The sequence below is a fragment of the Dipteris shenzhenensis genome, chromosome 3 (assembly GCF_047967505.1).
Source record: "Dipteris shenzhenensis isolate YYH24624 ecotype China chromosome 3, Dip_SZ_1.0, whole genome shotgun sequence".
In the NCBI taxonomy this organism is placed as follows: Eukaryota; Viridiplantae; Streptophyta; class Polypodiopsida; order Gleicheniales; family Dipteridaceae; genus Dipteris; species Dipteris shenzhenensis.
In genome coordinates, this window is record NC_141598.1 from 42,516,550 (window position 1) to 42,537,875 (window position 21,326).

General features: G+C 44.9%; 1 protein-coding gene across 4 annotated transcripts in view; it reads left to right on the plus strand.

The window, feature by feature from the left end:
* The first annotated feature begins 7,452 nt into the window (after nt 1-7,452).
* The window catches only part of LOC147903829 (uncharacterized), a 76,752-nt gene continuing 62,878 nt past the window's right edge, over nt 7,453-21,326 (plus strand). For 3 of the 4 annotated variants that reach the window (XM_087372850.1, XM_087372849.1, XM_087372848.1), the window contains exons 1-2: nt 7,453-7,727; nt 7,929-8,526. In XM_087372850.1, the coding sequence (XP_087228976.1) occupies nt 7,455-7,727; nt 7,929-8,526 (871 nt within the window). In that variant the 5' untranslated portion in view covers nt 7,453-7,454. The remainder of the gene's footprint in view (nt 7,728-7,928; nt 8,527-21,326) is intronic. The other variant, XM_087372851.1, reaches the window with a different exon arrangement.

Sequence of the window (21,326 nt, forward strand, 5' to 3'; positions counted from 1 at the left end):
AGGAGGAGGAGTGGCCATGCGCTCTGAGGCCACATGGCAAATCTCCTAGCTCTCCCTCCACTCCACCTCCTTCTCTCTCTCTCTCTCTCTCTCTCTCTCTCTCTCTCCACACACACACACGCATACATATATATATATATATATATAATAATTTATATATGTATGTATGTGTGTGTGTACATAAATAAATATATATATGTATATGTATGTATGTATGTATGTATAAACACACTCTCTCTCTCTCTCTCTCTCTCTCTCTCTCTCTCTCTCTCTCTCTCTCTCTCTCTCTCTCTCTCTCTCTCTCTCTCTCTCTTGCTGGAGATGAGAAATTTTCCTCTCCAATGGGGCACCTTGGAGCTAGCTGCTTTGCTACCAATCAGTTTTCATGCTTTTACTCAAAAATGCAGGATTCTTGTCAAAATGCAGGCGTATAGTCGGAACGCATTTCTGTCCACTGTCAGGAACTACTCGTGAATGCTACTTCGGCATTGTGGAGAAACTAGTGGGAACAAGCCCTAAAATGTATTGATAGGGCGTTCCCACTAGACACCGTGCGAGCAGAAATGCCCACTCAACGTCCCCCACCGTCAACAATCCAATGTAAATGCTCACTCAACTCACATCCTGCGCATGAAGCTAACAAATTTAGAGATAAGAAAATGTAGGGATTGTAAGCTGGCAACATAGCATCAAACGCCCACGCAATGAGAGAAAAAATCATCTCCAATAGACCTTTGCAATGTTGAGTTGTTCTAACAGGTAAGATTGCGGCACAGTGGGTGGGAAGGTAGGTAGCCTTGATATTTTTTTGGCATTTCCACTCACATGGCATCAAGTGGAAACAAGAGGAGGGGAGCCTTATTAATGACGAAGTTCCTCTATTTATAAGATTACAGTGTGATGGATGGGAACATAGGCAGTCTTGGCATTTTTTGCATTCCACTTGCATGGCATCAATTCACATTCCAATCACATGGCATCAATTCGAGACATCTTCTAACTAATGAAAAGGGAGGAGGGGAATGAGGAAATTTTTTTGGCGTTTTGGCATTTTTTCGCAAAGGCAGTCTTGGCGTTTTCACTCGCATGGCATCAATTCGGACATCTTCTAACTAGTGGAAAGGGAAGAGGGAAATGGAGAGGGGACCCTCTCAATCTTATTTATGAGGGTGCATCATCATCATTTAGCCTTGTAATAAGACCTCATGGGGATCAAATCCTCCTTTTGCAGTATATTTTGAAGCTATCCCTTTGATTTTAGCTTGATTGAGATACTCCCTAATCAATTGAATTTGATCATGTACATCTACCTTCACTTACCTCTCATCATCCTTTAACTTTGGGAACAAAACCCAGAAAATGGAGTGAATGGAAGATGAAACTATGCCAAAACCAAAGAACTCCTCCTCGATCAAAGTCTAGTCTATCAATCAATAACTGTGTGTTGTAGTACATGGTTGTGCCAAAGCTAAACTTGTCACAAGTTGATGTGGACTATGAATCTAATCTATAGAGAAGCCAGAAGATGTGAAGCGATGAGAAAATACTCCAAAAGGTTGTGATGACCAACCATTTCACCAAATCAAGAGGTCAACACTTTATAAGATTTGCAGACGCACAAAAGCTCTGTCAAATAATGGGGGATATTAAAAAACAAAATAACATTTGTCGATAGAGGGATCTAAAGGGCATAACAACAGAGGTTGGAGGAGTATGTATGATACTTACGAATAAGATGTCGGCCTCCAAACTGGGATTAGTTAGAGGTGTAACGTTCTTTCCCACTTTAGACGTTCAAAATTAAATCTAACAAAGCTTTTCTTTAAGTCAATAACCCTGCCTATCTTTCCAATCAATAAACTACTCAACAATAATCCTTTTTTTGAGTTGTTCACTCTCTGGAGATATGTGCTAATATCTGTTGACAAGAAATATTTAGCTTTCTATACCTTCATATTCATAAGGTCTAAGGCAATCAATGTTCAAGGCTGGTATCCATACATAAACGTAAGTGGGCTAAAACCCTAACCAACCTCTTAACAATATTATAGACAAGTTCCATCATTGGAGGTAATAATAGTTTCTTTTCTTTTTTTTTGCAAGAAAAAGGAGACTTCTATTCATGCTTGAAAAAACACCATACAAATCAGCCTCTAAGAGGAGCTAAGGATGGTAAGTACATATTAAAAAAACCCAGCTATCAAAAGAGAAACCAACCTATGTCTAAAGATCGTAGCTCACTCCCTAGGGAATCTCTGGAATAGGGGTTAATAGCTAGGGTGGTGGTCCATACATCCAGCGGATATCCCTCATAGTGGAAAGGGTGAAAAAACTCCTACGGGCTAGGCCTTGCAGAGATGCTCCTGCCTCTCAGCAATCACTCTCAATCCTGGAGTACCACACTCCCAAATGGCATGCAAGGTAAAGATGATGTCCTACCAGATGGCCACGAGGGTAGCTGGTGGAGTGATTTGCTATCTTTCCATCACCTGACTGCACCTTCATGACCCAAATGTTCTAGGCAGTAATGATGGACACTATCTCCCAAACACTGTCCTCTAGCGAGGGCATTGAGCATACATGGAAGGAGGTGATGCATCGTATATCTCTATCTGAAATACCTACTAGCCCACGGACCCTGTATGCTGGCGAGACTAGATCAATCAAGAAGGCATGTCCTCCCTCCATGAGCAATGTAGCCATCCCCCAAGTGAAGTCATGCTACACCTATTGCATGTGAGCCGTTATCCTAAAGACCGCCAGCTAGATCCTCCTAACTACAAGACATCCCTCCCTCTGTGAGCCATGTAGCCATCCCCCAAGTGAAGTCATGCTACACCTATTACACGTGAGCCATTATCCGAAAGACCGCCAACTAGATCCTCCTAACTACAAGACATCCCCACATCCAGTACGTGATCATCTCCAGAACTCCCTCTATGCAGCTGAAGGATCTGCCATCTATCCACATCTACTCTAGCCAAGGGCCAATGGGCAATCCTCCATGAGCGAGTAGCTAGAAAAATAGAAGAGCTTTCATGGTCTCATGCTAGTCCAAAGACAAGGCTAGAAATGGGACATGACCTCCCGAGGAACCTCCTATTCAACCCAGTGGTGCTCCCTCGAGGGTTTCACAGTCGGCTGCCTCTACTTGAAGGCGTCAATCAATGTGGGTCGTGTACGAGAAAAGGGGCACCCCCTCTAATCTGTGTGAGCTCCCTAGTCAAGTTGGCCAAAACCACTCCCTCGGTCTCAATGATATCACAGAGAGGTTGGCCCTCCCAACGCCAGCTCCCTCTAGGGCTGACAGGATTGTATCTGGATCCCTTGTCCCCAACCGGCCCACTATCCTTATCTGTTGCCACTCCAAACCCCATCCAAGGCCCCCTCCTCGGGTTTTGACCGGCAATGTCCACCCCACAACATTTCTTGGTCGGGAGCTAGGCTCATGGTTTCAAATGGGTGAAGTCCACCCCACATTGTTTCCCTACTTTGTCAAGGTCATTGGTCGGTTGAGATCTTATCTCAACCGTCCATTTGTGACATCCTAAAACACGAAAACTAATATCCAACCCACCACCAAAAAAACACATCGAAAAATTAACACAGCCTGCTAACTACATGTCAATGTAGAAATAGACTACAGTTAATCCAGGACTGACAACTCATCAAAACCATAGACCAGATCATGACACATAATCACAAAATAGACACATAATGACAAAATACAATTTAAACAACCGATAACAGTAAGCCACGTTGAAATAGCACTTTATTATTAATAAAATATTTACAAAAAACCGGATAATCGACTACAAACATGAGAATCTCCATATCAATTTAAAAACTTCTAAACTATCAACAAAACCTCTGTCTGAGTACTTCTGTTCAACCAAAAAATTTCAACAGCATCACTTCTTCTTCAACAGTGAACTTTTGTCAACATTGATATTAAAGATGCAGTCCTTGAAAACGCCACCATCTGGTTACCACCACCAAAGTTACCATGACCACCCAGTAAAGCTCTTCCATCCAACTAATATCACTCATCTTCACAAACTGCACATCCGCCACTACCTCAGAGAAATCCAAAGATCCAACACCACCATGGCCAATAGAAACAGACCGAATAGTATCAACAATGCCAAGAGCATTCGTACCAACACTAGATACAAACTTATCTACCACACTGATCCTAGCAGAGATAACAACACCACAACCTGTAGTGCAAGTAGCAACACCATAAGAAATAACACTTATCCACCACACTGATCCCAATAGAGATAATAACACCACATCCCATGGGGTTGTAGCATCACTTTGTGTAATTCTATCTTGCATGGTTTTGCATTTCTGGGGGAAAGGAGTTGTATGAGGCTCGTATGAGGTCTTACGAGGTGATTTTCTTCGAGATGTGGATTCTGTTGGTGACTTCGTGGAGTAAGTGGACGTTTCTTTTATGCTTTTCTTTGTTTGTAATATGTTTTATGTTGTTGTTATTGATTTGTTCTTATGTTTTCTTGGTTTGCTTGAATGTATTGTGATGCAAGTTTAACTAGAGGTGTTCAAACAACTATAGAGTGGATTTGATGCATTTTAAGGGGGAAGATTTTTGTCCTCCTGTTAGTTGCATGAATTAGATGTAGTGTTGACTTATGACCAGCTTGAGAAGCATTTGCCTAACAATTTGAATGAGGAGAATGGTTCGATGCATGTGCTTATGCAATGTATTGGTAACCATCGGATGGTGGTACATTGTTTGGCTTGTGTTTGTGATTTAGTGTTTTATTTTGTGGTTGGTTTGATATTGTTGTTGTTTTGTTGTTGATGCATGTCTAGTATAACCGCAATTGAGTGAGTTTGAAAGGGTTGTCATACGATGATTGAATCTATGGGATTTGTTGGGAATTTTAGTAAGCAGAGTCTTCGAGCAAGTTTGGCTACCAGGTTGGGATTGTGTTGTTGCAATGAAGGTTACTAGTCATAAAAGAGCTAGCAGCTTGTTGAAGTATAATAGGAGTGAGGTTGTGTGGGTAGAGACTACTCTAGAGTTGGTGTCTAGTCCATATGATGAGGTTTCGAGGCCGTTGAAGGGAGTGTTGTAGGCATTGGAGATGTATACTTGAGCATCCATTTATACAAAGTCTTCGTATTGAGTTTATGTCGGCACTCTGGAGGTGAAGGGCAAACTCAGCCAAAAGTAGTCCAAATCTCTTCATTCAAGCTACAACTGCTTGTGAAGTCTAAACGATTTCATTTTAGTCTCTCCCAAACGAGCATCTAGATCTAAATTCAGCTGATAGGGCAACACACCATTTAAGATAGAAAGAATTATCGCAATATCAGCAGGCCGCAACTTGGACGAAAACTTCACAAGGTGAAATTTGCATGTTCGCTAATATGGTAGAAGCAAATACCTAGATGAATCAGGGAACATTCCCAAACTCATCCTCTAAAAACACAACATAGTGCAGTTTCAATCTCACGATAGTCACTCATAAGATTGAAAACCATAAACTCCATCATGCATAGCAGGGACTAACTACTATGACATCCCCTCTAACGTCATTAGCGCACAACAGTGGGGGTAGACCATAGTATAAAAGTATGCTCTCACACATACAAATCCACACACCCACACATACTTGAGCATCCATTTATACAAAGTCTTCGTATTGAGTTTATGTCGGCACTCCAGAGGTGAAGGGCAAACTCAGCCAAAAGTAGTCCAAATCTCTTCATTCAAGCTACAACTGCTTGTGAAGTCTAAACGATTTCATTTTAGTCTCTCCCAAACGAGCATCTAAATCTAAATCTAGCTGATAGGGCAACACACCATTTAAGATAGAAAGAATTATCGCAATACCAGCAGGTCGCAACTTGGATGAAAACTTCATAAGGTGAAATTTGCATGTGCTAATACGGCAGAAGCACATACCTAGATGAATCCAGGAACATTCCCAAACTCATCCTCTAAAAACACAACATAGTGCAGTTTCAATCTCACGATAGTTACTCATAAGATTGAAAACCATAAACTCCATCACGCATAGCAGGGACTAGCTACTATGACATCCCCACTGACGTCATCAGCACCTAACAGTGGGGGTAGACCATATTATAAAAGTATGCTCTCACACATACAAATCCACACACCCACACATAATTGAGCATCCATTTATACAAAGTCTTCATATTGAGTTTCTGTCGGCACTCCGAAGGTGAAGGGCAAACTCAGCCATGATGAAGGCTAGCACGAAAGGAGAAGGCTAATCAAAAAGTAGTCCAAATCTCTTCATTCAAGCTACAACTGCTTGTGAAGTCTGAACGATTTCATTTTAGTCTCTCCCAAACGACCATCTATATCTAAATCTAAATGAAACCTCATGCAAGCCCACTGATCCTTCTCCGGACTCCTATCATGAATAGAACTAGAGAGACGACCTGAACCAACATCTGAGGACGACGACTGCTAGAAACATCACAACCAACCACTTCTGAGACACAACTCCCACAACTCACCCTACCAACGACCTTTGAACAAGAACCATCGGGATCAAAGCTTACAGCAGCATCACGACCCTTAACCAAACCAACTATCTCACTACCAAGAACAAGAACCACACACTTATTAGAAACACCCAAAGCAAAGCTCGAACCATCGCAACCCTCCAAAGAAGCCAACCTCACAAAACCACCACAACCTCATTGCAACCCTCCACAGAAGCCATAACGCGGCTCCACTCCTCACAGAACCCAAACACCGCCTCAAACAACTTCGTCGAGTTGGAGGTTCTACCCAAAATCTTGAGGCACAAGACTTGGTGAGAAAAGCACCTTTTTTTTTTTTTCAAAGGAAGGAACCTTCTATCAAAGAAAGGAACCTTCTAGTGAAAAAAGGACCTAATACGAAGAACCCATCCAAAAAGAACGGGTGCAAAGAGACTTACGACCTTGTAAGTCACCCTCTCAGGCAACCTTGATGGTCGGGAAGGGCTAAGTGTAAGCCGTTCCCGGTTGGAATCTGGTCGGGAATTGGTTCCTTGCCTGTCGGGCCGACCGATCGCCAAGTCCCTCTCAGGAAAGACCTTCCCGTGGCCCTCCCCTACGTCGTAAAGGTCCGTGGCGGCGGTTGACGGAGGTCCGATTCGAACTAATCCTTAGATGAAACCTGATGCCGCCACCACGTGTCATTGTCAGAGCCCCTCCCGCCGATGCTTCCACGTGTCATTGCTCAGAGCCCCTCTTGCCGGGCCCCCAGATGGGAGAATGAATCTTGGTGGAGGATTCCGGGATGGACTGGATCCCAGAATCCCCTCCCGTGGAATGAATCTCGGGATGGAATGTGTCAGGAATCCGACTGGCGGCTGCGGCGGCTCGGGAACAGAATTCCCTGGCCCCTCCCCCACTACATAAATCACTTGGCAGAAACCAGTAGTAACTAGTTGGCAAGAATGGACGAGGGGATGAATGGGCAAGAGATCCTTGAACACTTTGCTCATCGACTGTCCCTTCTGCATCTGCAAAATGCTCCTTCTTCTCTACTACCCGTCCTCCGTCTCCCCTGCCCTCCCTCCTCCCCTCACGATCTTGACCGCCTCAGAACCTCCTACGAAGGTTCCCCTGCTGTTTTTCCGGCCTCCTGGGTTCCCCCTTCTTGGGAGCCCGTTTTGGGCGCCTCTTGTTTGTCCTCTGGATTGCTCAAGTTGCTCGGCGAGATTGTGGAGGTACGTATTGTGGGTGTCCATAAACTGCGCTTCCTTCTGAAGTGGCAACAAACATACCAATGAGCTGCGCAGGCCATAGAAACAGCAAACGCACAAATTCTGCAAACGCATATATAGATAGATAGAGAGAGAGAGAGAGAGAGAGAGAGAGAGAGAGAGAGAGAGAGGTCACTTCACCTGGATGCTTATCTATTCCTTTAGGTTGAAGTATTTCGGCTTCAGTACCAGATTGATGGCGGTAATCCTTGTAATCAAGCTGCTCACTCGGAGGGTAACCATTGGGACTTAAATGGATGCCAACATGCATTCCACTCTGGAAGCCTTTCAGCAGAAGCTTCGAGAGACCAACTGAAAGTATCAGAGGGGCTGGATCATGCGAGGATTTGCGAGAACGACTGCCGTTCGCATGATTTTCCTCGCGTGCACCCGGTCCCAGTAACTACTACTGAGACCCTGGAGTTTGGTGCGTTTCTATCGGAATCCTCCTCCATGATGGGAGCCCATAAAAACCAGCTTATGTATTTAACTTGGAGATCGCTTCCGGAACATTGCGAAACAACTTCTGCGCCAGAAGAGTTTTGCTCCTTCATCAATAAGATCATATATCCCGTCACAACTCCTGATTTTATCGTTCCAGATTCCATAAAGCAGAGGAACTTTTGGATGGGAAGTCTTGTTACGAGTAGAATACACTTTGATGCGCTGGACAATATACACGTCTGCTTGTCGGGAAGGAAGGTGCTTCATCTGTACTCCCCATTAGAGCTTCCGAATATTTATCCGGAGCCTTGGCAGGAAGGTAGCTAAATGACATTCCGCTCAGTAAGCTTGATACTCATTTGCTTCATGTTGTTCTCTCTATTCGTTTATTTGATTTGGACGAGCAAATTTTCTAAACGTATACTCTTGCCTGGTTACATTTGATTTCCCCAAAGCAGCTGTTGCAACATACGGCCTTCTAATCTAGTTCGGTGTTTAGATGGTCACCAACTTAGGATAGTTCAAGAAATTTCATTTAATTTGTATGACATTAGCATGGTGGGTTCATTTACTTTTGATCCTGTAAATGCACCTGTCATAGCTGATATTATCCAGCCCCCCACCGTCGAGAGACACAACCCGGCAGACACAGATACGAGATATCTTCGCAGCCCATATGAGAGCCACCTTGGCATCGGGCTATAGATTCCGTTCTTGAGTTTGAATACTTGATTTTTGCTGCTTTGCTTTTAGCTTAGCGTGTAGTTCTCTGCAAAGTGCCTTAGCGAGCCCTTTGCTCCAGCCCAGAACGGCTTGTATGGAATTTTGTCTCATAGTCTCGTGAGGCCTCCAAAAGACGTAAATACATATTTCTTTGTTTCTCTCTCTCTCTCTCTATATATATATATATATATGTATGTATGTATGTATTTTTGTTTACCTATTTTTCTTCTCTTTCATTTTCTCTTTTAGTTTCTGTGTAAATTTTTGATCTTTAGAACAACAAAAAATCTAAATTCGTATGATTGGACTTATTCTAGTCTTACAAAGGTATATATATATATATACACATATATATACATATATAAATATAAATATATACATACATACATACATACATACATACATACATACATATATGTATGTATGTATGTATGTGTGTGTGTATACATACACATACATACATACATATATGTATACACATATATATATACATATACATATATATATACATAAAATATAGATACACATATATGTATATATATGTGTGTGTGTAAAAATAAATAAATAAATATACACACATATATGTGTACATACATACATACATACATGCATACATACATATCTATCTATCTATCTATATTATGTACATACATACATACATACATACATACATACATATATGCATATGTGTATATATATACACACACACACACACACACACACACACACACACATATATATACATATATATTTATGTACATACATACATACGTACGTACGTACGTACGTACATACATACGTACATATGTATGTATGTATATTATATGAAAATTGTCTTTCGCAAAAGTCTGAAAATAGGTAGCTCATGTAACCCCCTCCGCTATGGAGTCCAGAGGGAGGTGGGGTGTAGAAAGAGCTTTCAAATGCAACTGTTCCCATGCAAATCGGGTAAAGGGTCGTGGAGATATGTAATTAAATGTAAATGTGTTGTCAAACGCCCATGTATGGGGGGGGTTAAGATGTTGGGTGTTGGAAGCAATGGAAGCTCAAAAATGGAAGCACAAAGGAGAAAAACGAGATGCTGTAATAGATTGTAGGCTCAAGGGAGAGCCAACATAACAAAACCCTAGGGCTAACTGTCCTAACTGTACTAAGTGTTCTAATTGACCTAGATGGTACATAAACTAACTGTACCAATAGTCCTGACTGACTATAACTAGGCCTACAAGGCACATACCAAGGTATAAGTGGCATCTATGGATAGCCCATGAGATGGCCTATAAATCCCCCTCCATGGTATGGGTTGAAGTATCTTGGACATGGCTCAGGATACCTAAATATCTAGTGTCATGGTTGCACACGTTCATCTCGTAGGGATATAGCAACCTATGACTGTAGAGAGTACAACAGATCAAGTTACAAAAGGTACTAAGTTTAAAGCTTGCCGAAAAGCCTCAAACTTAGGTCGACGTAGAGCCTTCGTAAAAAGATCTGCCAAGTTGTCTTCAGTGGGAACATAAGACAACTCAATATCACCTGCTGATAATCGCTCTTTGACATAGTGATAGTGAACCTCAATGTGCTTTGTGCGAGCATGGAAAAGTGGATTCCATGCAACAGCCAAAGCAACTCTGACTATCAGTGAAGATGACGGTAGGAGCAGTTTGACATGCACAAAGATCTGCAAGTAGCTTCCAAAGCCAAACACACTCCTCTATAGCTGTAACAACTGCTCTATACTCAGCTTCACAACTAGAAGTAGCAACTGTACTCTGCTTCTTGCTGAACCAAGGAACACATGAAGTACCAAGCATAAAACAATTGCCACTATGTGACACATGAGTATTAGAACAATTAGCCCAATCACTAGTGAATCCATGCCTGACAAGTGAAGTATCAGCCCCATAAAGAAGGCCTAGATGCTGAGTGCCTTTGAGATATCTGAAAACACGCTTCACGGCATGCCAATGGTGCATAGATGGACTGTGCATATATCTGCTCAACTGTGAGACAGCATACTGTAGATCAGGTTTCGTATGGCATAGGTAAATCAAACAACCAACTGCCTGCTGATAGAGAGTGACACCACATTTACCGCTCCTCAGAAGAGAAGTGAAAACCAATCTCTAATGGTGTGGATACTGGCTTGCAATCCTCAAACTGAAAACGCCGCAAAAGCTGTCCAATGTACTTGGATTGTGACATCAAAATGCCCCCCTCACTGCTAGCAAATTGGATGCCTAGAGAGTAGTGCAAAAGACCAAGATCAGACATAGCAAATGTTTGCTGCAAATCAATTTTAAAATCTGCAATTTGCTGAGCATGTGTCCCAGTCACAAGCATGTCATCCACAGAAAGGACTAAAATCAGCAAATGTGTCCCACGTTTGCGGATGTAAAGGGTAGCCTCTGTACGGCTGTTTTGAAAGCCAAGTGTGAGCAAATGAGTATGAATTATCGAATACCAAGCCCGAGGTGCCTGGTTCAATCCATAGAGGGCCTTTTTCAAGCAGCATACCTTGCTTTCAGAGCATCAAGCTGTCAAATATGTCAGGGGCATCAATAATGGGCTGTTTTTTACAGTCCAGCAAGGCATAGTGAAAGATTCATCAAACACAACATCTCGACTGACAAACACTTGCCCGTGCGGGGCTGATATAGCTTATAGCCCTTGCTCTGTGAACTATACCCAAGAAAAATGCACTTAACAGCTTCATCATCCAACTTAGTGCGTTTTTGTGAAGGCACATGAGCATAAGCTAAGCATCGAAAAGTCCTCATGTGGGAAATGCGAGGCTTACGACCCGTCCAAGCCTCATAAGGTGTGATAGTTTGCAATGCCTTTGTAGGACATCTATTCAAGATGTAATTTGCACACATGACCGCATCCAACCACAACTTATTAGGCAAATGTTTGCCTTTCAACATGCATTTGGCCATTTCCATCATTGATCTATTCTTCCGCTCAGCCACGGGACTCTGTTGAGGAGTATAAGGCACCGTGCATCGATGATTGATGCCATGGGAAGCCAAAAAAACAGCAAACTTCTTTGGACATGTATTCACCCCCCGTGTCTGTATTAAGGTGAGCAATGTGCAGCCCACTCTCATTCTCAGCCAAGGCAATAAAGTGCTTGAAGCATGAAGAAACTTTTCAATTTAAAAATCCAAGTGTACCTGGTGAAATCATCAATAAAAGTGACAAAATAGTAGAACCCCCCAAGAGCTGCAACCCTCATGGTCCACAAACATCACTATGGACCAGATAAAGCTTGCGTAAAGCACCAACTCTACCATCCTTGGGAAATGCAGCATGGTGCATCTTACCAAGCAAGCATTGAAACCTTACTCGTAAAAGACAGCAGAGACATCATCATTTCTCTCCCTCTCTCTGAAACCTTACTTGTAAAAGACAGCAGAGACATTATCATTTCTCTCCCTCTCTTTGAGACCTTACTCGTAAAAGACAGCAGAGACATTATCATTTCTCTCCCTCTCTCCCTCTCTCAACAGAGACACTAGGGCCCAGGACAACCGTCGGGCTTGACCCCCCGAAGGATTTTATTACTTGAGAGAAGAAGGAATACATGAGTTCAGCGTGGAAGCTGCTCATACAAAATTCAAACGTGAAAATCAAATTACATGAGCTCTCAGGCTCCCTTTCTTGGCAACAAGCCACTTGTCAATTTTTGCACTACTTTCCTAATTACATGCTACTAAGGGCAACTCTGGAGTCTTCGAAGCACTTGGTCACGCGAACCGCCTCCTAGACTCTTATTAGGCTCCCGTAGCGCTTAGGAAAATAACTCTTCCTAGTACCTGCAACAATTAATTAAAGCGCACCACCATGCCACCTATTAATTGTTAGCGCTTTGCATGCAAATAACACTGTGGACTAATTCTAGTCACAGTGGGCGTCCCCATTGAACACATGTGCACACATAACAAATATAAAAATATATATTTATATTTATTCTCTGGTTGACCGGAGTCAACACTCTTGATTATAATTAAGAGGCTTTGACCAAGGGTCGAGGCGCCTTAATTATAGTCAAGTCTCTCTAACCGAAGTTGGCACATCTTGGTTAACCGTAGTTAACCCTCTTGGCAATAAACCAAGTCTCGTTGACCGAAGTCAATACTTTTTGACCGTAGTCAGCTCTGTGGTTCTCTGGTTAACCGTAGTTAACCCTCTTGGTAATAAACCAAGTCTCCCCGACCGAAGTCAGGTTTACTTGACCAGAGTCAAGTATCTTTGAGTGTAGTCGATTCTCTGACCATTAAAAGAACTCTTTGACCATAATTCACACATATGAAAACTCTTTAATTATGATCAAATAAATGGTCAACTAGGATATTTACATGATGGTGACATCCCCTTGGCTTCTATTCAGTTGATTTCAACTGAAAAGCTTCCTTGTAAACATCCAAAAGCTGTGGATGATCGGACAACATGTCTTCATCCATCCACTTGGCATCTAATGCCGTATAATTCTTGAATTTTACAAGATACCTGTAAAACTCCTTGCCTTGAGGGCCTTTTTGTACAGTATGGTACACAATCTGTTCTGGTTGAAGGACCTCCTCCAGCTCATCCACTTCTGGTGGATGCTCTGATACGGGCTCTGTAGGCTTTGGCCCCTGGAATTTCTTTAGAAGACTCACATGGAATGCATTGTGAATCCTCCAATGCTCTGGCAATGTTAGCCTGTATTCAACCTCATTTATTCTTTCTGTAACCCTGAAAGGGCCATAGTACCTGGGAGATAACTTTGCATACACTTCTGTTTGCCTTTAAACTTACGGAGCCTAGCTTTCTCGAACTTTAAAAGTACCCAATCCCCTTCCTTAAGATCTAACTATCTCCTATGCTTCTCTGCAGCTCTTTTATGCTTCTCTTGAGACCTTTCAATTGCTGTCCGGACTTGGCTATAAGCTATCTGGAGGTCTTTCACAAACTGATCAGCTGCAAATATTTCATCCTTGGTCCTCAGGATAGGTGGCAGAATCACCTTCCCATAAATGATTTCAAAGGGGGCTTTCCTTGTAGAGCTGTGTACTGTATTAGACTGGTCATTCTGGGATCTTGATCACTGACAATGGACTTAGGCATACCATGGTGCGTAAAGAGCTGTGCCATGAAAAGCTTAGCCATATGATCTGCCTTTATGGTTTTGCGAACCGGAATGAAATGAGCTTGCTTGCTGAATCTATCAATGATAGTCCAAATCCCATCATTCCCTGACTTTGATCTTGGCAAATCAAAAATGAAGTCCATTGTAATACTTTCCCATGGTGCCTGAGGCACAGGAAGAGGCATAAGTAGGCCAGGTGCTTTCCGTCTATCATACTTCACTTTCTGACACATAAGGCATTCAGTAACAAACTGATGTATATCTTTCCGCATCCCTGGCCAAAAGAAATACCTCTCTAGTGCTAGAGTTGTTGCTGTAATTCCTCTATGTGCAGCATAGGGAGGTGCATGGCATTCCTCCAAAATCTTTTTCCTCATCTCCTGGGTGATGCATAGGCAATCATCTTTTATTAGATACCCATCTTTCAGGGAATAGTGATTGGTGGATTGCCCCTCTTGCATTTGCTGTAAAATCTCACCAAAATCTGCATCATTAGCATATTGCTCCCTCATGCCTTCCAGGTCCTGATGATAAGCAATAGTCACATTATTGACCTGGGGTCTTCAGGACAAGGCATCTGCCACTCTGTTCTGAATTCCTGGGGTATGGACAATCTGAAAATGATACATTGACAGCATATTTGCCCATTTTATCGAAATTGGAGAAGCTCCCGTCTGCAGCTGCCTGCCACCACCCCGTCGCCATCACCTAGCGCGTCTGGCTGTGCCCTGCTCCCTTGGCCGCGCCCCCCTTGCCCTTCAGGTTGCCCCCCTTCAGCCCGTCTGGCCGCGACACCATCACCCAGCCCATTTGGCTGCGCCCTGCTCCCTTGGCCGCGCCCCCCTTGCCCGTCAGGTCTCCCCCCTTCAGCCCGTCTGGCCGCGCCCCCTTCAGTTTAGGACGCCATTCAGGCCGCCAGTCGCCGCCAGTTCCTGCAGCTGCTGTCCACCCCTCCCTTCATTGCGCTTCAGGCTGGGCTGCTTCAGGGCCCTCTCCGGGGCTGTTGCTGCTCGTGTTCCGGGGTCTTCAAGCTGAGTTCCTGGGCTGATTCCAGGGCATTGGCGGAGCTTTTTTGCTTCAGCATTGAGCGGCCTATTTTCATCCCGTGCAGGCTGAAGTTTGGGGCATTCATTAACCAAGTTTTTTGGGGATTGACTAGTGGTTGGTTGCGAGTTCTTGGTGGGTAATTTCAGTAGAGGTAGCTCCTCCCCTCAGGACAGCGCAAGCTGAGACAATGGAGGGCACTAATGCCACTCCCGTCGCCGAGCCTAAGGAGATTGAAGTCACAGTTTCTTTTCCTCCCGACATTGTGCAGATGATTGAGGTAGCAGAGGAGGGTTTTCGTTTGACGCATATCATTGGCTTTCTACCTGGTAGAGGCCAACAGTTACGTGATTGGGTGTACACCAGCATGGCCTCATTGGGTGTCTCAGTTACGGTTTTCCGATTGCTTGGCAGAGGGTACTTTTCTTTTGGCCTTCAGTCTGCAGAGCAGGCTCAAAGAGTACTTATGAGCTCACCAATTCAGTTTCAGAGCAGAGTCATTTATTTGTGGCCTTGGCGGAAGCACTTCAGTACTACTTCCCCGGAACCGCGACAGGTCTCTTTTTGGATGCTTTTCCTTGGACTTCCTGATGAGGTCAGCTGTTGTTGCAGAGCTGTGGAGCATATGGCTAGTGTGGCAGGCACAGTCATCCCATCAGGTGCTAGACTTTCCTATGCTCAGTCACTTGCTGGTACAGGTGTTACGAGGGTCGACCTTTGCCTACTTTGATTTCGTACTCCACGGGAGATGGGGTCCAGATTCAGCAGAGGATTTTGTACGAGGGTCTTCTTGATCAGTGTCTTTTCTATCGGAAGAGAGGTTACTTTATTAGGGATTGCCCCAGTCGTCGGCCTCGATCAGAGAGTCCGGATCCATCTCATCCTACGAGTGACCCAGAGCCTACAGTTCAGCCTCCAGGGGTCTCTGAGCCTGCTTCGACTCATTCTGCAGAGTGAGAGGAGACTCCTCGGGGCAGCCTCCAGTGGACTCAGAGGACTTGGAGGTGCCTCCAGTGGAACAGCTTTCACGGAGAGCTCGGAGGAGACGGAGACAGAGGGAGAGTCGACAGTATGAGCAGCCCCAGGTACGAGCTCAGAGATGGTAGAGAGTTGAGACACATGTGCAGGAGACCCCGGAAAGGGGAGATGCAGAGGAACATCCGCAAGCAGGTCTTGACACTGTGCAGGAGACGGTAGCTCAGGGAGTCGAGACACATGTGCAGGAGACCCCGGAAAGGGGAGATGTAGAGGACCATCCGCAGGCAGGTCATGACATTGTGCAGGAGACTGTAGCTCAGGATTTAATGACTCTTGACACTACTACCCCGGAGGTTTAGATATTTGTTCCTGAGACAGTTATCCAGCAGGAGACTGCTCAGGCTGCAGTTACTGTGATGGATGCCTCTTCCCAGCAGTCCATTGAGAGAGTGGTATTTTATGACATAGGTCAGAGTCAGAGCCCATTTCAGGATCTCATGTGCCTGTACGAGGCTCCCTCGAGACCTCTTTCTCTTCCCCGTCGCACAGTACCTTTCTTTATTGCTATGCGGAGCGTTCTTTTAGACACCCCTCCCAGTACAGCCTCGTCCTCGCAGCTTTTCACTCCTGGTTTATCCAGATCTTTTGCGAGTGCGGTCACAGATTTCGCTCAGTACCCAGACAGGCGTGAGGATTGGTAGATCCTAGCAGATGAGATCGAGCGAGATTATCAGTCACCCATGCTGACAGGCACCTCGTCGCAGATTCTTCCTCTCCCTCTCACCTATTCCAGGAGCAGAGTTAGGACGGCTCAGCCCTTTTCAGCTCTTCTGGCTCCTAGACCTGACCCCAGGATGGTTGACAGAGATCTGCCCGTTGAGTTTTGGCCCTTTTTTGGCTGGAGGCGTTACCACAGACTCCCTCACTCGATTGGAACTTCTCTCGATGTTTTGCCGACGGTCAGAGGAGGTAGAGGAGTACTTGGGATCTGTTACTCTCTCCAGAGAGGGGCACATTCTTCGTTTCTCCGCAGGCAGCTTTCGATCTCGGGGGAGCGAAAGTTGGTCAGCTGAGTTACTTGACAGCGAGATTGCTAGACAGCTCATGAGCATGACTCAGTTTTCATCGGTTCACCGTAATCTTGTTTTTCCTCATGTTTCTGAAAGGAAAAACAGGTCCACAATGGAGATGGCCAGATGCATGCTTAAGGCCAAGTCTTTTTCCCAATAAATTTTGGCTCTGATACCACTGAAGGGTCGAATGAGAGAGAGAGTGCAGATAGCAAAGGATCTGCAGGAAGAAGTCTATGTCACACAACCTCCTGGCTTTGAGGTTGTTAATTCTGAAAATAAGGTATGCCGGCTTAGAAAAGCCCTTTATGGTTTGCAAGCACCCAGGGCATGGTATGCCAAAATTCATGCACACTTACTATCCCTTGGTTTTCAGAATAGTCCCATAGAACCCACTCTTTATGTGTGTGGGAGTGGATCTGATTTTTTAGTGCTGATTTTATATGTGGATGATATGCTCATCACGGGCCCAGATACTCAGCAAATTGCAGCTTTCAAGGCTGATTTGCAGCAGATTTTTGACATGTCAGACATGGGATGGCTCCATTATTATTTGGGCATTCAGTTTGTTCATGTTGAGGGGGGTATCATGATGTCTCAGTCCAAGTATATTGGACAGCTCCTTGATCGTTTTCAGTTTGAGGATTGCAAGCCAATCTCTACTCCAGTGGACCTTGGCTTCAAATTCTCAGCTCATGATGGGAGCCCACCTTGCGATATCACTCTTTATCAGCAGGCTGTTGGATGCCTTATTTATTTATGTCACACCAGACCTGACTTGCAGTATGCAGTATCTCAGCTCAGCAGATTCATGCACATGCCCAGTTCACAGCATTGGCAGGCAGTGAAGAGAGTCTTCAGATATCTCAAAGGCACTCAGGATTTAGCCCTCTTCTATGGTGATCAGGGTTCACTTGCCATGCATGCTTACACGAATAGTGACTGGGTAGGATGTTTCGACACCAGAGTGTCACATACTGGCAATTGTTTTTTTGCTTGGCAATTCATGTATCTTCATGAAATATTTGTACCCTCCAATGGCATTTGTCCTCATTGGGCCACAGACATCACTGTGCACTAGCTGCAATTTCCTTTGTGAGAGTTTTGGACAATTCTTTTGAAAAGGAAATCGATGCATCTTACCTAAAAGACAACCCTCACACACATGTTTGGAAACTGTGTGAGTCTGAGGTACATCATTTGCTATGGTTGGGAACAATCAAGATTTATTTGGAGTTCTTCGTGAAGATGATAAGTTGGATGGCACTTTGGAGTTTGATCAGAGACTGACTTTGGATTGCACCGTCAGAGAGAGAGATTTGTGCCGTTGCCACTGGCACCCCCTCACTTCCATCCGATGTCTAGGTTGTCCATCATTTCATGGAATGTGAGAGGACTGAACGGCCGCAGATTTACTCAGATGCAGATGGTCGTAGATTGGAGTTCCTAGATTGCAGTTGCTTAGGGACTCCCTTCAGTTTATTTCCTCAGGGTCCCCTCCAGACATTATGCTTATCCAGGAGCATAAGCTCTCCCAGGACAGGATTGACAGATGCAGATCCTTACTCAAAGGACAGAGCCGGACATATTGGAGCCCAGCGGATGGCACGAGGGGAGGAGTTTGCATTTCAGTTTCAGCCAGGTGGGCCTCAGAGATCACCCAAGAGGGTACACTAGTGGAGAGCAGGGCATGTTATGTTAGTCTTTAGATTGAGAGCACATCAGTTGGTGTTTTCAATGTGTATGCTCCCACGGATCCAGCCCACAGGCGTGCTTTTTGGAGACAGCTCAGAGAGTCCCTTCCTCAGGTAGACACCTGGATTGTTTTGGAGATTTCAACATGGTTGAATTCTCTGAAGACAAGTCGGGCCAGACAGAGGGTGGCCTTTCTGACAGGGAGAGAGTGGAGTGGGATAGTTTTGTTTTGCATGCTGGACTTGACGATGCAGCTCGATTGGATGACTTTGGTCACTTGGCTGACAGTCTTCAGTTCTCTTGGTCCGGGGTTTTCCATGGCTCTCTTTCTTTGGTCAGACTTGACAAGTTTTATATTGGCCAATGGGGCCAGGCCAGAGGAGGACAGATTGGGATCCGCCCGGGTTATGTTTTATCTGACCATGCTCCAGTCCTATTGCAGACTCTTCCTACCTCTTGATTGGAGATTGGAGAGCACAGGCTCTGTGAGAGTTCCGGACTTTGTTTTTCAGAACACAGAGTTCGTGGAACGGTTGAGAGAGGCTTGGTTGTCAGAGGACACTTCTGTGGATCAGGGCTGGTTGATGTGGGTAGAGGGGGCTTTGGCTAGAGTCAGCATGGCCTGCCAGTTGAGGGCAAAAGAGGAGAAGGAAAAGCTCAGAATCAGAGATCGGAACGCAAGAGTAGAGGTATCCAGACTTCAGAGATTGATTCAGAGTTTTCCTCATTCTCTTTTCATCAGAGGGCAGCTTTCGGAGGCTCAGGAGAGACTAGAGGAGATTCAGGGTAGGAGGGCCCAGTTCAGGTTTTACTCCCAGTAGACTTTCTGGATCCAGAAGGGGGATAGATGCTCTAGAGAGTTCTTCAGGGCAGTGGGTCAGAGATACTCTTCGGACAGCCTTCGTAGACTTGTGGATGAGGCCGGGTCTCCTCAGACGGACCCTCACCGTCTTGTTGAGATCACTTCCGATTTCTATTCCACTCTTTACACCACTGATCCAGTCACCGAGGAGATGATCAGAGCCAGAGAGGAGAGTTGGAGTCATGTCCCCCAGATGGTCTCAAACAGGATGAGTCATGTTTTGGATAGCCCACTATCACTCCTGGAGATCACGGACGCATTACATGAGCTGCCCAGAGATAGATGCCCGGGGGAGGACGGTTTGTCGCCACTTCTTTTCAGAGCTCTTTGGGATATGATTGGACCTCATCTACTCTCTGCCTTTTCAGAGGCTCTTGATATAGGATCTTTGGGCGAGACATTATGCACAGGTATGATTTGTCTCATCCCGAAAGGGGGAGACAAGACAGTCCTATGCAATTGGAGACCCATTACACTTCTAGGGACAGCCTACAAGATCCTAGCGAAGACCTTGGCTCTTCGCTTAAAGCCTATGCTGCCAGATATCATCAGAGCTGCTCAGACAGGATTTGTCTAAGATCAGAGTATCTTGGATAACATCTTTACTTTTTGGGAGGCCACTCACTGGGCGGAGAAGAGTCAGCAGGAGATTGTAGTTCTTCTTCTCGATTTTGAGAAGGCTTATGACAGGGTGGATTGGGGTTTCTTGGAGGGCACTATGAGCAGGCTAGGCTTCAGTGATAGATGGATTTCATGGGTCTCCTTACTTTACTCTCACTCTTCTAGCAGGATGGTGGTCTGTGGAGGCAGAGGACCGGCTTTTCAGCTATCCAGATCGGTACGACAGGGATGCCTGCTTGCACCTTACCTTTTCTTTTTCGTAGCGGAGGCTATGGGATACTTTATGCAGGTTACCAGTCATGGCACTTTGGGCCTTCATCTGCCTATCCGGCAGGAGCAGGAGCTTCCGGACACTGAGTTTACTGATGACACGGCACTGACAATCAGAGGAGATGCATATAGTCTTGCTACTGCTGCGGATTCAATTGACAAGTTCTGCCTAGCCTCAGGGGGACTTGTCAATTGGAACAAATCAAAAGGCATTTGGACTGGAGCTCAGCAGGATACCCAGCATGGGGAAGAGACAGAGGCTTTGTATGGATACCCAGAGGCACCTCCATGAGATATCTAGGCTTCTAGGTTGGCTTTGAGGTGTCCCTGATGCAACAGTTTGCCCCAGTTCTTGAGAGTATCCGGAGAAAGCTAGCCTACTGGAGTACGGCTAGACTTTCTTTGGCCGGAAGAGCGCTGGTACTCAACCAGGTTCTACTAGCGACTATGTGGTACGTTGTGTCATGTTGGTGCTTTCATGCTGACTCGATCCGTCAGGTGAGGAGATTGCTTCGGAACTTTCTGTGGAGTGGTGGTGATGGTTCTGAGGACACTAGGGCCATAGTTTCATGGGATACTATCACTTTATCCTCCTTGCAGGGAGGACTTGGGGTTCTTGATCCGGAGATGCAGAGCAGAGCCCTTTTAGTCAAACTTCTTGTTAAAGGTTTGACTCCAGGAGATCAGCCGTGCATGCAGTAGGACTAAGTGTCCTAGCTGAC